General features: G+C 43.2%; 2 protein-coding genes across 2 annotated transcripts in view; both read right to left on the minus strand.

Annotated features, from left to right (window-relative positions):
- Positions 1-2,080: 2,080 nt before the first annotated feature.
- On the minus strand, positions 2,081-4,318 carry CORT (cortistatin). The gene is made up of 2 exons (XM_006145346.3): positions 3,543-4,318; positions 2,081-2,370 (listed from the first exon to the last, which is right to left on the minus strand). Exons 1-2 carry the CDS (start codon positions 3,681-3,683, stop codon positions 2,152-2,154), a joined length of 360 nt encoding a protein of 119 aa, XP_006145408.2. The 5' UTR covers positions 3,684-4,318; the 3' UTR covers positions 2,081-2,151.
- Positions 4,319-9,120: 4,802 nt separating this feature from the next.
- CENPS (centromere protein S) overlaps positions 9,121-16,703 on the minus strand; it is a gene marked incomplete at its 5' end in the record, with an annotated part of 11,772 nt that continues 4,189 nt past the window's right edge. The window contains 2 exon segments of the mRNA XM_014586521.2: positions 9,121-9,591; positions 13,295-13,361. Of these exon segments, the coding sequence (XP_014442007.1) occupies positions 9,451-9,591; positions 13,295-13,361 (208 nt within the window).

Consider the following 16,703-nt stretch of genomic DNA (forward strand, 5'->3'; position numbering starts at 1 on the left):
GGTAACATGGTGGTTAAGGGTGCTGGACTCCCACATGGCTGACTGTGGCTGAAGTCCCGGACCTAGTGGCTTGCTTCCTCACTTTTAAAAAAAAAAAAAAATCCTATGCTTGAATTTTAAAATATATCTACACCAAAATAAACTCATACTTTAATTCTATTTTCCACAAACTTTTTGAAGTCCCCTAATATTATAAAAGAAGCTGAGGCAAAGTTTGCCAGCTGGGTAGCAGCACAGCACTGCTCACTATGTCTGGCTTGAGATAATACTTTTTTTTTTTTTTTAAGAACTATTTTATTTAACTTCATTTAGTATTTTCCAGTTTCGATGAGACACAGAGAGAGAGAAAGAAAGAAAGCAAGTCACCAGGTCCAGGACTTGAACCATGGTCAGCCATGTGTAAGTCCAGTATCTTTAACCACCACACCACCTGCTGGCCCCTTAAGGTAATACTTTTAAGTAGACTTCAGTCCTCATGAAGCAAACCTGAAGCTATAATCCATGAAAAGAATAGTAACAAATTAATATTGACTTGCTCATTAAAACTGGTGCATAATGGGGCTGGCAGGTTGCATGGTGGTTAAGGGTACGGGACTCCTACATGGCTGACCGCAGTTCAAGTCCTGGACGTGGTGGCTTACTTTCTCACTTTCTCTCTCTCTCTCTTTCTCCCCACCTCCCCCAACCCCGTGTCCCTCTCTGGTCAAATTAAAATAAATAACAAAGTTAAATAAAGTAATCCTTTAAAAAAATGAAAACTAGTACATAACAAAAAAGAATGTAACTTTTATAAGCATGCCAGCATGATGTTATCTGTTAATGCATAACATGTTTTTAAATTAACTTTAGCTACAACATGAATAAATATTTTGCTCTGAGCACAATGTTAAAAATTCGCTTTTAGGAGCCAGTAGATGGTGTGGTGGTTAAGGGCATTGGACTCCCACATGGCCAACCATAGTTTGAGTCCCAGACCTGGCAGCTTACTTTCTCAATTTCCCTCCCTCTCTCTCACTCACTCACTCTGTCCCTGTCTGGTCAAATTAGAATAAAGTTAAATAAAATAATTCTTTTAAAATTTTTTTGCTTTTACTGTGAGGGAATTTTTTTGTAAAAGAATTATTCAGTTTTTATTTTTCATACATTTAAATAAATGGTGGTTGAACATGTAGGATCCGGCCACCTTTACCACCTATGCCACCACACCACCAGCTGTCCTGGGAAAAACAACATTTTTTTTTGGAGCAGTTTTTGCTATAGGGCACGTGCGCTCGCCAGAAAGACAGAGAAAGACAGAGATAGAAACAAAAATCACCCCCTAGGGGGTGGCCATGCCACAATCCCTTCTCCTCCATTCTCCTCTCGGGATCTTGGGCACGCACGCATACACGCCTGGTGTAAATTTAAGCCACCAGGTCCAAGACTTGAAGTGCGGTCAACTACATGCGAGTCCAGTGACGTAGCCATTACGCCAACTGCTGGTCCCAGAAAAAATTTTTTAATTAGACAATTCAAGGGGTCTGCAGATGGCATGGTGGTTAGAGGCACTGAACTCCCACATGGTTGACCACAGTTTAATGTCTCCCTCTGGTCAAATTAAAAAATAACAATAATGATAAAGGAAATAATTCTTTAAATAAATAAATAAATTAGACAATTCATATTAATATAAACTGAAATTAGATGTTATTCTGAACTCTTAGAATAGGTTGAATATGTTACCTTAGGCCAGCAGGTGGCATGGGAGTTAAGGCACTGGATCCCACATGGCCAGCTGCAGTGTGATTCCTGGACCTGGTAGCTTGAAAATCACACCAGGCTCATGTGCTTCTGTGCCCCAAATCCCGAGGAGAATGGAGAAGGGACTGAGGTATGGCTATCCCCGCTAGGGGTGATTTCTTGCTTTCTGTCTCTCCAGCAAGTGCACATGCCCTATAGCAAAAATCTATCTAAAAAAAAAAGTTCACATTGTATTCCAAATTACTCAAGACATTGACTGTATTAAACATATTTGTGGTTTAAAGTAAAAATACTTTTCCAAGAACATGGGAAGGAGAAGAAAACTACCTAAAGAAGAAAGATTACCACTGCTTAATACATTTTATTAAGGTCCATTGTTACACTTTTTACATGAGTACCATGGGTGAAGTTTTATTTGCAGGAGGAGAAGGTCTTCCAGAAGAAATTCTTGCAGGGTGCTTTATCTCGGCGTGTGGACTGTGGCAGTGACAGGCCTTCCTGCCGTTTGGAAACTTCCCTGGGCTCCCCTCCAGTGAGGGACATGCCATGAGCCTGGGAGGTCCACTCATACCACCAAGCAAGGAAAGTCAAAAAGTTGCTTTTCTTTATTTCTGCGACTTCCAGCATATGCTTTTAAAGAGAAGCAGATGACAAAAGAAAGAAAAATCAACAATCTGGCTCAGCCAGCATTTAAATATACACAATCTTTCCCTTAGCAATTTTTTTTAAGAGACAGGGTCTTGCTATGTTGTTCAAACTGGCCTCGAACTCACAATCCTCCTGCCTCAGCCTCCTGAGTAGCTTTAAAAATAAAAGATGTTTCACAAGAATAAATCACATTTCCATTTAAAGGATGAGAAAGAAACCATCTAAAGAATTACCCTAATTAGAGAAAAGGAAAAGTGGCCAATTTTCAGTCGAAGAAGAAAAAAAATGTTGGTCTGGCCCCATAATCTTTGCTGAGGTCCTTAATTAGAAGTGGTCAGGAAATCTGTCATTCTCCACCGGCTGACTTAACTAGGAAGCCCTCAGGTACATCAAGCTAATTTAGCTTGTTTGCCCATCTTTGACATGCTCCTAGACAGCCACACATTGCTCCCCAGACAGATCGGATTGAGACATTATGCTCAGATCTTTCCAATTCCTTAGAAAGCTTTAGGAGTAATCTGATGATAAATGGCCTATCTGAATTTCATCTGGTAATTTTAGAGAAAAATCCATTTTTAATGATCAATTTTATGTACTCTTTCTTGGAACTTTTTCAAAATGGAAAAAAAGGAAAATAAATCACCTCATGAAGTTACAAATTCTCACAATGACAAATGTAATGATGTCAGTTAATACGAGCCAGTGAGAACATGTGCTGGACGTATAAATTAAGGCTCTAGAAGTCTGTCTGACTAACATGGGCAGCAGCAGCTCCACGACTGCTCTGCAACAGATTCGACCACTTCGCCTCTCTCAGATTAGCAGCTGGAGAGCAGGAAGCCAGCAGGAAGGGGCTCCCTTGAGTTGCGGAGGTTTCTAACAAATTTCATGGGCTGGCACATATGAAGATAAATGGAAATCGGTGACCTGAGTGGGACATCACAGTTCCAGGGGACAACTGGGAACTCCATGCAGTTGAGCCCTGCATTCTGTCCTATTCGTAAACTGTAACTAATGCACATGCATGCACATGTATGCATGCCGCACACACAGCCACGCGGAATGAGGGTGAATCCACAGGCCTGACCAAAACGCCTAGGACAAAGAGACACAGACAGTGGGCTGGCGTGTGGCTAAGGAGGGCCCGTACTCACCCCGCTGTCTTGGCTGGTGGGGCCACCATCCAGAGGAAGGGCAGCGGTGGCCATGGCCCCTGAGAGCAGCAGCAGCAGCAGCAAGTGCAGAGGTGGCAGCATTCTGCAGGCTGCCCGGTGCTTCTCTCCTGCTCTGCTCATCCTTGGCAGCTCTGAAATCTCAGTGTTTGTGGACTTGGGCCTCTTCTTTGGCGATTGGGAGGTATTTTAAGCTTGGGGGGTATTTTAAGCTCAACCTCCAGCTGTTTTGTCTATACATGTCTGAAGCCTGGACCCCCCTTTCCTCACTCACAGTGACGCAGAAGCCTGAGCAATCAGTGGCCACAAAAGATTGCATTTTAAGCCCTTAATTAAAGCCTCAGGTCTTTTCCTATGAAACTGCTCTTATTTTGGAATGCACGTGCACTTGCTTCAGAAGTTTTACTTCCTCATAATTATCCCTACAGCAAGCAGGAAGCCAGGAGAACAAAAGTAAGTGATTTAACATAATATAAAATTAGCCTTAGAAGCCAGGCATAGTGTTGCACACCTGTAGTCCCATCTACTCCGGAAGCTATGGAAGGAATATCACAAGTATGATGCAAGTATATATGGGCAACATAATTCCCAAAGAATTATTTACTTAATTTTTTGTATTTATTATTTTTAAATTTGCTATAGGGGACATGCACTCAACAGAGAGAAAGTAAGAAGCAAGCCAATGGGACCAGCAGATCACGTAATTACGTTACTGGATGCCCACATATGCGGTTCGAGTCAAATGCGGTTCGAGTCCCAGACCTAGCAGCTTAAAACTCAGGTTGGGCGTGTGTGCCCCAAATATCGAGAGAACAGAGAAGGGACTACAGTGTGGCCAATCCCTCCTGGGGGGTGATTTTTTACTTTCTATCTTTCTGTGTCTCTGGCAAGTACATGCACCCTATACCAAAAATCTACCTGGAATAAAAAACAAAAGGCAAGCAAGCTGCCAGGTCTGGGACTCGGACTCAAACTGCAGTCAGCCATGTGGAAGTACAGTGCCTTAAACACCATGCCATCTACTGATCCTAAGACCCTAGCTTTTAAACAGAAAAAAAATTAGGGGAGGTGGGCAACAGGTGATGTGGTGGTTAAGGTGCTGGATCCCACATGGCTGACTGCGATTTGAGTCCCACACTTAGAGGGTTGAAAATTGCACAGGTATATGTGTGTGCATGTCCAAAATCCAGAGACAAGGGGGAGAAGAGACTGCAATATGGCCATCCCCCCTGGAGAGGGGGGTGATTTCTCACTTTCCCTCTCTCTGTGTCTGTCTCTCTCCAGTGAACTCACACCCTATGGCAAAAATCCAACAACAACAACAAAAAAGGTAGATGAGCAGTGAGGAGGTCCCATAACCTAGTGGTTAAAGAAGCCAGATCTCATATGGCCAACCATGTGGCTTAAACCCTGGATCTGGCAGCTTGAAAAAAAACACCAGGCACGTGTGTGTGCATGTGTATGTGCAAAATGGACAAGGGATTATAGCATGACCACACTACATTGGGAGTGATTTCTCTCTCTTTCTCTCTCTGGGAACTACATGTGCCTCTTGACAGATTTTTTAAAAGCAAGGGAGGGGCTGGACAGTGACACACTGTTAAAATACAACATTCTGCAAGGCCATTCAAATAGGAGGGTTCCAAATTCATGTCCAGAGACCTCCTTGAGTACACTAGGCACCCACATGCCCATGATCTGTGGCTGGATGGAGAGTGCACTGCAGCATCAAGACCCTGTTTGGGGGTGCTGTCTCTTCTGATCATAGAAGAAATAATCTTAAATAATAATAATAATAATAACCTTGGGGAGGACTAGCAGGTGGCATAGAGGTAAGGCACTAGATCCCACATGGCCAACTGTGCAGTTCAAGTCCCAGACCCAACAGCTTGAAAACCACACCGGGTGTATGCATATGCAGGCCCAAAATGCTGACATTTTGGAGAAGGGATTACCATGTAACCACACCCCACTGGAAGGTGCATTCCTTCTCTCCCTGTCTGTCTCTTGGACAAACGCACACACTTTCTAGCAAAAAAAAATTTTTTGAGAGGTTTTTGCTATAGGGCATGTGCGCTCGTCAGACAGACAGAGAGAGACAGAGAGATAGAAAGCAAGAAATCAACTCCCAGGGGGGATGACCACGCCGCAATCCCTTCTCCTCCATCCTCCTCTCGGGATCTTGGGCATGCACGCACACGCGCCCGGCATGAGTTTTAAGCCACTGGGTCCGGGACGCGAACCGCGGTTGACTACATGGGAGTCCAGCGACATAGCCATTACGCTAACTGCTGGTCCCTTTCAGGCAAATTTTTAAAAAATTGCCTTAAATAAGGAGGTTAATACAGGAAATGTCGTCCATATAAAAGTATGCCCAAATTTGCTCTGGGCAGAACAAAGAGGCAAAGAGCTCAGTGAGATGCTCCAATAGCATCCACTGGTTTCACTGCATCGTGGACATGGACAACCCAAGTAACCTGTTCCCAGCACTGCCTCTCAGCCAGCCAGCCAGGCCTGCTATCCTCTGCCTTCTCAAACTGTAAGGTACACCTGAACCTCCAGGACTATGATGCTAATGCAGTAGGTGCTTACAGGAATTCAGAGCCTGCGTGTCTCACGAGCTCCCAAGTGATGCTAAGCCTAGACCAACCAGGCTAGTTACAATTTGAGAAAACTGCACTTGGCCAGCTCCCAGGGCTCACTATCCTCCCAAGGATGGCACCACTGCCAAGAAGTACAGAATGTGAAGTCCCTCTGTTTCACCTCCAGGTTTCTCTTCATGGGTCCTACTTTCGGAATCACATAGACAAATGTATAGATGCCTTCACTCAACCAAGACAGCTAGTAAAACCTGAAACAATCACTTCAAACCTACTGAACATGGCCCATTTCCACGGCAAGGCTCAAAACTAAACCACAGACAGATCATTCCAGAAGTCATAGATGTTTTGTTTTCCATAGCTCTGATTCACACTCCTTCACAGGGAAATCCAAACTTTTTAAAAAATCACCAGAGGATGCACACACTCACCAGATAGAAAATACCCTCTGATATGACCTAGTCATTCTGTAATTTGGTCTCCTCCATTTCCCTGTCTCATCAGGATTTTGGGCACACGCATGCACACACAAACATATCCAGCATGTTTTTCATGCCACTGGGTCCAGGATTCAAACTGTGACCAGGATTCAAACTGGGTCCAGCTCCTAATACGTAATACTTAACCACTGTGCTACAGTGCCAGTCCAGGAAAATCTCGATCTTAAACTGTATTTGTCACAGTCTTTACTTTATAATTCTAGGTGAAACTAGCAAGATCTGATGACCTATGACTTACACACTGTTACTTAGTCCCTTATTTCTATACCAAAATCATTTCCTTTTTGCCTAAAATAATTACCACAAATGACTTTAACAGTTTTGAGGGGGCCAGCAGGTGGTGTGGTGGCTAAGGCACTGAACTACCACTTGTTGATGTGATTCAAGTCCCGGACCCGGTAGCTTGAAACTCATGCCAGGTGCATGTGCATGTATGCCCCAAATCCCGAAGGGAAAATGGGAGAAATGACTGCAGCATGGTCGCTCCCCCAAGGAGTGATTTCTCGCTTTCTGTCTCTCTGGCTAGCACACGTGCCCTATAGCAAAAATCTCAGGGAAAAGAAAAAAAGAACAGTTTTGAGGTATGTGGGTTGCTGGGCAGTATGGTGGTTAAGGCACTGGACTCTCAGGTGGCTGACTGCCATTTGAGTCCTGGACCTGGAGGCTTGCTTTCTCACTTTCTCTCTCTCTGTGTCTCTGGTCAAATTTAATAAAAAATAAATAAATAAAATAATTATTTAAAAAATAAAGTTTTAAGGTATTCTTGCAAATGAGAAATTTACAGAAGCAGGGTCTGCCCGTTGCACTGTAGTGAAAGTGGTTGGATTCCAGATGGCTGACTGTGCGGTTTAAGTCCCAGACCTGGCAGCTTGAAAAGCACACTTGAGTGCGTGTGTGGGGGTGACTAAAATCCTGACAGAACTGGATGGAGAAGGAATTGCAGCTTGGCCATCACTCCCAAGAGCTGCTTTCTCACCTTCCCTCTCTTCCTCTCTCTGTCTTTTTCCAGCAACCACATGTGCCCTATAGCAAGCTAAAAACAACAAAAGAATATCTGAAAACAACGGCTAATCTATGGATCTTTAGCTGAACATACCATAAGGACAGCAGGCTTTACGATTCACTCTTCTTACTCTGATGTAACAGGCAGATGTTGTAATTAAATATTTCAAAAGATTAGTTACTGCAGTACTTTAAACCATGAAGTTTGAATTTGGTGCTTTAATATGATCATAGCTTAACATCTTTCTTCGAAAGTCAGACTTTGGGGTATCTGCTGATGATCATATTTGGGCAGAAATGGTATAATTATTTTAATTAACTTTATTTATTTATTTTTTAATTTGACCAGAGTGGGATAGAGAGAGAAAGTGAGAAAGCAAGTCACTAGGTCCAGAACTCAAACTGTTGTCAGCCACGTGGGAGCCAGTGCCCCCAACCACCATGCCACCTGCAGGTTCCAAAATGCATGCCCTTTTCTCTCTGCCCACTCATACTCCCATATGTGAGCACTATATCTACTGGTTGGTAGCCTAGTGATCCTGGGCAGTTGGTTAACTTTGTAAAGCTTCAGTTTGCTCTTCAGTAAAATGGATTATGATCAGATCCACCAGATAAACAACAGATAAAGTTGTGAAGATCCAATGATGCAATATATATAGCGCCTAGTGTGTACAGAGAGGACTGAACGCCAGTCCCTTTTCTTTACCTGTACTGCCCCACAAGGGAAAGGTGTGCCCTGGACTGCTAAGAAACCCAAAGACATGAGAAGACAGTAGAACTGGAATGTTTGGGAACATGATCTCACATAAAAATAGCCAGAGAAAAGTCATATAAACTGTGTGTGGAGAAAAGCACATTTAAAACCATGTTTAAAAATCACATTTAAAAAGTAAAAAGGACCATTCGCAAATACCCTCCTTATTACCTGGTGATCATAGGTAGCGTAGTTTTAAAAAATGAGTAATCAGATGGGCTAAATAAATATAGCTGTATTAAACTTTCAGAGATTATCATCTAGCTCATTTTATTTATGTAAAAGAATAACAGATTTTTGCTTAAAAAAAGTCAATCATGTTGGAGCTGTCAGTGGTACAGTGGTTAAGGTGCAGGACTCCCACATGGCCAACCACAGTTCATGTCCTAGACCTGGCGACTTGTTTTCTTACTTTCTCTCTCTCAGGTCAATTTTTTAAAATAATAATAATAAATATAAATAAATAACTCTTTTTAAAAAGTCAATCATGTTTAGTTGATCACAATTTTATTATTAATTACAACAGGTATAGCTTCCAATATGCACCATTCAAACACACACTTTTTTTTTTAAGATTTTTGCCATAGGTTGTGTGCACTTACCACTGAGAGACAGAGACAGAGAGAGGAAAAGTGAGAATCACCCTCGAGGGTGGGTGGCCACACCAGTCCCTTCTCTATTCTCCTCTTGGGACTTTGGGCACACACATACCCGGCATGATACACAAACCGCTAGGGTTGGGACTTGAACTGCAGAGTTGGCCATGTGGGATCTAGCACCTTAACCACCACACCACTTGCTGGCCCGTACACACCTTTTTCTTATGCGCAAAAGACACAGGGATATTTTGCTTAAGAGTGTCCAGTTCTCTTCTAAATTAGCTTTTTCAGTTAATGACTAAGACAAATACAGCACAAAAAGCTGCCTAGCCCTTTTTTTTTTCCCAGTCTTCACTTATCCCTTCAAAAGTCCCTTGTAGCATTACTCGGTAGCTGTACATGCTGAAGGCCACTTTTCCCAAGCAGTAAGAGAGTTTAATTCTCACTTTCCACTATATCAGCCTCTGTTGGCTCACTTGAATTTTTGTTTCCATCTTCTGATTTCTTTTTCTTCTTTGTCTTTCGTTCTAGATTAAGCTGAGCAATTTCTTCATTTTTCTCTGTGATGTATTTTAGCTACACAAATAAAAAAATTGTATTTACATCTGGTTGAAAGTCATTTTCTAAGCCTTTAAAAAAAAAATGGGACTGGCAGGTGGTGTGGTGGTTAAAGCACTGGACACTCCCACATGGCTGACCATGGTTTGAGTCCTGGACCTGGTGGTTTGCTTTCTCACTCCCCCCCGCCTTTCTCTCTATGTGTCTCTCTCTGATCAAAATAAATAAATAAATAAATAAATAAATAAAATTCTTTTAAAAAAAAAGGCCTCTCCCACTCAAAGAATTTGGATGGAGAAGCTTAGTTACTTTTTTAATTGTCAGAGGATAGTTCACTCACCAGAGAGAGATAAGACAGAGATGGGGGTGGGGAGCACTGACCGGCGGGGTCTGCTACAATCCCTCCTCCTCCATCTCTCCATCCTGTCAGGATCTTAGACACACACATGTGCACTTGGCATGTTTTTTAAGCCACCAGGGCTGGGATTCAAACTATACTGAGCAATATGGGATCCAGATCCCTTAACCACTATGCTATGGGGCTGGCCCTGGGTTATACTTCTTAGAATTAAATACAGCTTTAAAATTTTTCTGGGGACCAGCAGTTGATACACCAGTTACATCACTGGACTCCCACATAACCAACTATGGCTCGAGTCCTAGACCCAGTGGCTTGAAACACACTGGGCACATGTGTATGTGTGCCCCACATCCCCGGACAATGGAAGCGAAGGGATTACCGTGTGGCTATGCCCCCACAGGGAGTGATTTCTCACATTCCCTCTGTCTCTAGCTTTCTCTCTTCAGAGAGCGCATATACCCTAAGGCAAAAACCTCTTTTTTTTGGAGATGTTTGCTATAGGGGGCATGCGCTCGCCAGAAAGACAGAGCGAGACAGAGAGACAGAAAGCAAGAAATCACCCCCCAGGGAGGATGGCCACGCTGCAATCCCTTCTCCTCCATTCTCCTCCCGGGATCTTGGGCACTCATGCACACGTGCCCGGTGTGGGTTTAAGCCACCAGGTCTGGGACTCGGTCAATCAACTACATGGGAGTTCAGCAACATAGCCATTACGCTAACTGCTGGTACCAAGGCAAAAACCTCTTAAAAATTTTTTTTTTCTGGAAAAGAGAATCAATTACAAAACGGGACCAGCAGTTAGTGTAATGGCTATGCCACTGGACTCCCATGTAGTCGACCGCGGTTCGCGTCCCGGACTCAGTGGCTTGAAACTCATTCCGGGCGCATGTGCGTGCATGCCCAAGATCCCGAGAGGAGAATGGAGGAGAAGGGATTGCGGCATGACTATCCCTGGGGGGTGATTTCTCGCTTTCTGTCTCTCTGTCTCTCTCTGTCTGGCGAGCGCACACACCCTATAGCAAAAACCTCTCCAAAAAAAATAAATAAAAAGTCAACTCACTGCTACTCACATAACTTCCAAGAGGTAAACTTCAATGTAAGAGTTCCCTGAGTAATCAAAAGAATTAAAATTTGGAAGCACATAGAAAACATGTCAATCTCAGGTATACTCTATAAAGCATAGATATAATCAACATCCCCCTAAATTTATCCAAATAAAATTTATTAAACAACTTCTATGTACTAGGTATGGGGGATACAAGATAAGTAAGACAAAGTCCCCATCCTCACTGAGGACTTAAACAAATGCATAATTTAGCTGCACTCTTCAGTAATAAGGCACTCACAGATGGAAAAAATCAAGAGTTTGGGACCAGCAGTTGGCATAATGGCTATGTCACTGGACTCCCATGTAGTCGACTGCGGTTCAAGTCCTGGACCCAGTGGCTTAAACTCACGCTGGGTGCCTGCGAGCCCAAGATCCTGAGAGGAAAATGGAGGAGAAGGGATTGCAGCGTGGCCATCTCCCCTGGGGGGTGATTTCTCGCTTTCTGTCTCTCTGTCTCTGTCTTTCTGGTGAGCGCATGCGCCCTATAGCAAAAAGCTCTAAAAAAAAGAAAAAAATCAAGAGTTCAAAATGAAAGGAATATTCTGAAGTAAACAAGTACGCAATAAGCAAATGACTTCCAAATATTCTACAATGAGCTAAATTCACCATTCCTTTGCAAAAGATAGAAACTCTTTGATGAATCAGACCAAATAACAGCTGTGACAGAACATGGAATTTAGGAAGACAGGAATGTGTAATGTGTTTCCAATGATAGAGAGAATCACCAAACATTTAGCTATTTTATGTAAGAACTGTATCATCCTTTTTTTATTTATTTTTTTATTTTAGAGAGGTTTTTGCTATAGGGCACGTGCGTTCACCAAACAGAAACAGAGAGACAGAAAGCAAGAAATCACCCCCCAGGGGAGATGGCCACGCTGCAATCCCTTCTCCTCCGTTCTCCTCTCGGGATCTCGGGCACGCACACACACGTGCCCGGCATGAATTTTAAGCCACTGGGTCCGGACCGCGGTCGACTACATGGGAGTTCAGCCACATAGCCATTACGCTAACTGCTGGTCCCAGAACTGTATCATCCTTCACCTTAATCCTTGGAGAAAGGATATTGGAAAAGGAGAGTAGAGACTCAGCTGTAAAAGGTTAAGTTCAGCTATCAGCCAGAAGGCGTGAGACTCAACTTTGGAAAGTCACTTAACTTCTCTTGGCTAGCCTGTAAAACAGAGCTAATAAAGTTGTACTGGCTTATTATAAACCTATACAAAGTAGTTGTGAGGATTAAATAATACATGTAAAATAGTATCTATAAAAGCCCCATTTAACTAAAGTACTATACAAACGTCTTTATTCCACAACTTATTTTTTTTTGAGAGATTTCTGCTATAGGGTGTATGTGTTCACCAGAAAGACAGAGAGAGAGAGAGAAAATGAGAAATCACCCCCCAGGGGCCGGGGGGGGGATGGCCACACCGCAATCCCTTCTCCACTCTCCTCTTGGGAGCTTGGGCATGCACGCACATGTGTCCGGCATGAGGTTAAGCCACCAGGTCCGGGACTCAAACCGCAATCTACTACATGGGAGTCCAGCGACACAGCCATTACGCCAACTGCTGGCCCCTGTGCCACAACTATTTATTGATTACCCTTGAATGCCAAGCCATGTACTAAGCAATATAGATAGAGCAGAGAACAAAGAGACAAAAAGCACTGTCCTTGTGGGCTCCACAGTATAGGGAGGAATACATGTTTTAACTGAAAGCACTGCACACAGGAAATCTCCCTGGTGTTCTCAATCGGTCAGAGGCCACACCCATTAGCCTGGGAGCATCATGACATCTCTGGGTACCACTGTCTTTACCTGGAGAGTCAGGACTTGGTTGATAATGATGTCTAGACTTAACAAGATAGAAAATGTGCTTCTTCTTGCACATGCAGTCATACACTCCCATACCTGGCCCATTATGAGAACTGTGGACACCGTAATGAAACTATCCCCCACAGACTCTAGCCTCTGATATCATTTCGTAAATGAAACATGGAAACAAAGTTTTGAGATATTACTAAAAAGGAAAATTATAAAATCCAGAGTGCTGATTAGAAAATTTCAAATTGGCTTTGCAAGATCCATCATAATGAAAGAAAGACTATAAATTATAGGTAGGTCTGAATGGTTCAACCATCTCCAGTTTTTAATGCAAGGTGCCCTAGGGAATAACTTCATGGCTTCAAGTGATTAATTGGGAATAATGTATTCTGATGGGAAAGGGGAGTGAGGAAAGAAATTCATCTCTCACCAGTGAATTACTCCTCCTGGCTAAGAGCTTCACATCGTCAGTGTTAATTGTGCTTCTTTTTGCGTGTCTGAAGAAAGGACAGAAACAAGTCACCAAAATGTTTGGTATTATTTAAAGTTTTCATGAAACACAGAAGTTCACGGCCAGCTTTCAAACTACTAGGTCATCAGGAAAAGTCATGACACATTTTTGTATAGAAAAATGTATCATGGCTTCCCCTGATGACCCAATAGCAAGGACCTCTCAATAACCCATCTTTTTAGATAAAGGTCATTAAGCAACGGTGACACAAAAATGAGTAAAGTTAGTAGCCAAGATATCAATTAATAAAGAGACTGAGAAAGCAAAAGTTCATCTGTCCACCTTCGCCTGCGGGCCAAGAATGCTTAACAAATAAGAAAACAGAAAGGGGCCTGAGGAGTTTAACTCCCTTGCACAGCGGCCATATGCAACACCACAGAAAAAGCAAAAAGAAGAGTAATGTACAACTTCAGTGTAGAGAAAAAGTTCCACAACACAAGCATCACCTTCTAAATAGACTAGGTAGAATAACAAAGAGAATTTTCATGAATCGTGGCTTTATTTATACCAAGATCTTGAAGCTCTTCTCCAAAGGCTAAGTTATAAGTATATGCTGATGCCCCAAAACACCCCATTTCCTAACAAGTAGGTAATGTATTCCTTCCATGATATCCTAGGCAGAACCAAGAATAGCTTTCAAACTGGAGTCTGTTTCTTGCTCATAATTTGAACTCAAATTCTCATTCCAATCCTCTTATCTTTCCTAAAGTATTTTTTCTTTATTCAAAACAGAATGCATACACGTAAAAACAAGAGTAAGAGAGAGGAGAGCCCTCCCCATAGGGCCTGGTCACACCATGATCCCCTTCCTCCAGTCTGCCCTCAGATCCTGGGCACTCACACGCATACCCAGCATGTATCAGGCACACCGGGCCAAGGATTTGCCCACTATCACCACATGGGATCCTGCTTGTCCTGAACAAGCGCATTACTGCTTCACCAAAGACTCAGCCCCCAGTCCTCTTATCTTTACTCTAAAAGGTAATGAGCTCTGGGACCAGCAGTTAGCGTAATGGCTATGTCACTGGACTCCCATGTAGTCGACCATGGTTCGAGTCCCAGACCCGGTGGCTTAAACTCACACCGGGCGTGTGTGCGTGTATGCCCAAGATCCCGAGAGGAGAATGGAGGAGAAGGGATTGCGGCATGGCCATCCCCCCTGGGAGGTGATTTCTCGCTTTCTAGCTCTCTGTCTCTCTCTGTCTGGAGAGCGCACGTGCCCTATAGCGAAAACCTCTCCAAAAAAAAAGGTAATGAGCTCTATTCAGTCATTTATTACTGGGCCAGCCCTGCAGTCTACTGGTGATGGGAGCCAGATCTTACAAGGCCAACTCAAGTTCAAATCTCAGCACCAGCAGCTTGAAAACCGTGTCACACACGTGTGTGTGTGTGTGTGTGTGTGTGTGTCCCAAATCCCCATAGGATGGAGAAATGGAGGAGAGGGAACAGTGACATGACCATGCCCCAGTAAGGGGTACTTTCTCCCTCTCTGTCTCTGGAGAATATTCATGCCCTCTGGCAGTTAAAAAAAAAAAAAACCTTTAAAAAAATCATAATTTTTTTTGGTTGCCATTTCTAACTTCCTTACAAAATAAGTACACATTTTTGAATCCTTAATAACTAGCAAAGTGGGGCCAGCAGGTGGTGTGATGATTAAGGGGCTGGACTTCCACATGGCCAACCAGAGGTCCACTCCCAGACCAGGCAGCTTGAAAATCACACTCAGCACATGTGCATGCATGCCCAAAACCCCAAAAGAACTGAGAAGGGACTACAGCATGGCCATTCCCCCCGGGTATGCTTTCTCAGTTTCTCTCTCTGCCTTTCTCTTGTGTCTCTCTCTGGTGGGTGCACACTCTCTATTAACAAGAGAAAAAAAATAAGGAAGGAAATTATACTCCATGGGCCCAACTGTGGTGGTTTTTGCTATAGGGCACATGCACTCACCAGGAAGACAAAGAGAGACATAGAGACATAAAGTGAGAAATCACCCCCCAGGGGGGTAGCCACACCGCAATCCTTTCTCCTCCATTCTCCTCTCAGGATCTTGGGCATGCACGCACATGCACCCGGTGTGAGTTTAAGCCTCCAGGTCCAGACTCGAACTGTGGTTGACTCCGTGGGAGTCCAGTGACACAGCCATTACACTAACTGCTGGTCTCCCCAACTGTACATTTTTAAAGTATAGTAAGAAGAATAAGCACACTGGCCTAGTTACAGAATGAGTTTATTCATAAGGAAGTGTTTAAGAAACAACTATCTCATTCTTCTCTACCACACAGCTTGACATCTGTATCTCTGCACTAGGTGTTTTTGTTTTTGTTCTAACATTTACTGATTTTATTCATCTATTTATCTTTGGTGATCTTCAAGCTACTGGGACAAGGACTTGAAACACAGTTGCCCATGTAAGAATCCAGAGCCTTAACCACCAAATCACCTGCAAGCCCCTTTTTAGTTTCTATTATAGTGTGTACTTGCCAGATAGACAGCCAGAGGGAAACTGAGAAATCACCCCTCAGAGAGGATGACCACATCACAATTCCCTTCTCCTTCATTCTCCTCAGGATCTTGGGCACAAATATACATATGCCTACGTGATTTTCAAGTACTGGTCCTGGACTCAAACTGCAGTCAGCCATGTGGGATCCAAGCCCTAACCTCCACGTCACCTGCTGGCCCTGTACCAGGTGTTAATGTTATCACTTTTCTAGATGGAGGGGCAGATATATCCCCTGCCAGCCACCTGTGAATCAGAAACTCAGCCTCTTATTCCAGAAAATTACTCTAGAGAAAATACTAAAAGAATTTGTCATATAACACTCAGCAACACAGGTTTTAAAGACTATTCTCCAAATGTTCCTAGAATTTATTTACTGTATAATATCTACTTTTTCTTTTTAAAGAACTGTTTAGCTTTATTTATTTATTTTTATTTGACCAGAGAGAGAAAGAGAAAGTGAGAAAGCAAGCAAGGTCCGAGACTTGAACCACAGTCAGCCATGTGGGAGTCCAGCACCCGTAACCACCTGCTGGCCCCTAATATCTATTTTTTTAAAAATGTTTGAGGGACCAGCAGATGGCATAATGGTTACATCACTAGACTCCCACATAGGTGACCATGGTTCAAGTTCTGAACCAAGTGGCTTAAAACACACACCAGGCATCGTGTGCACGCGTGCCCAAGATCCAAGAGGGAAATGGAGAAGGGATTGCAGCATGACCATCTCCCCTGGAGTGTGATTTCTTGCTTTCCATCTCTGTTTCTCTGGCAAGAGCACACACCCTGTAGCAAAAATCTCTCTCTAAAAAAAATGTTTGATTGTGA

The sequence above is a fragment of the Tupaia chinensis genome, unplaced genomic scaffold (assembly GCF_000334495.1).
Source record: "Tupaia chinensis unplaced genomic scaffold, TupChi_1.0 Scaffold000146_1, whole genome shotgun sequence".
Lineage (NCBI taxonomy): Eukaryota > Metazoa > Chordata > Mammalia > Scandentia > Tupaiidae > Tupaia > Tupaia belangeri.

Coding starts and splice junctions, on each gene's coding strand:
- CORT (XM_006145346.3), bottom strand. CDS start 3,683: ATGAGCAGAGCAGGAGAGAAGCACCGGGCAGCCTGCAGAATGCTGCCA. Junction 2,371..3,542: donor CCACCAGCCAAGACAGCGGG/GTGAGTACGGGC, acceptor TCTCTTTAAAAG/CATATGCTGGAAGTCGCAGA.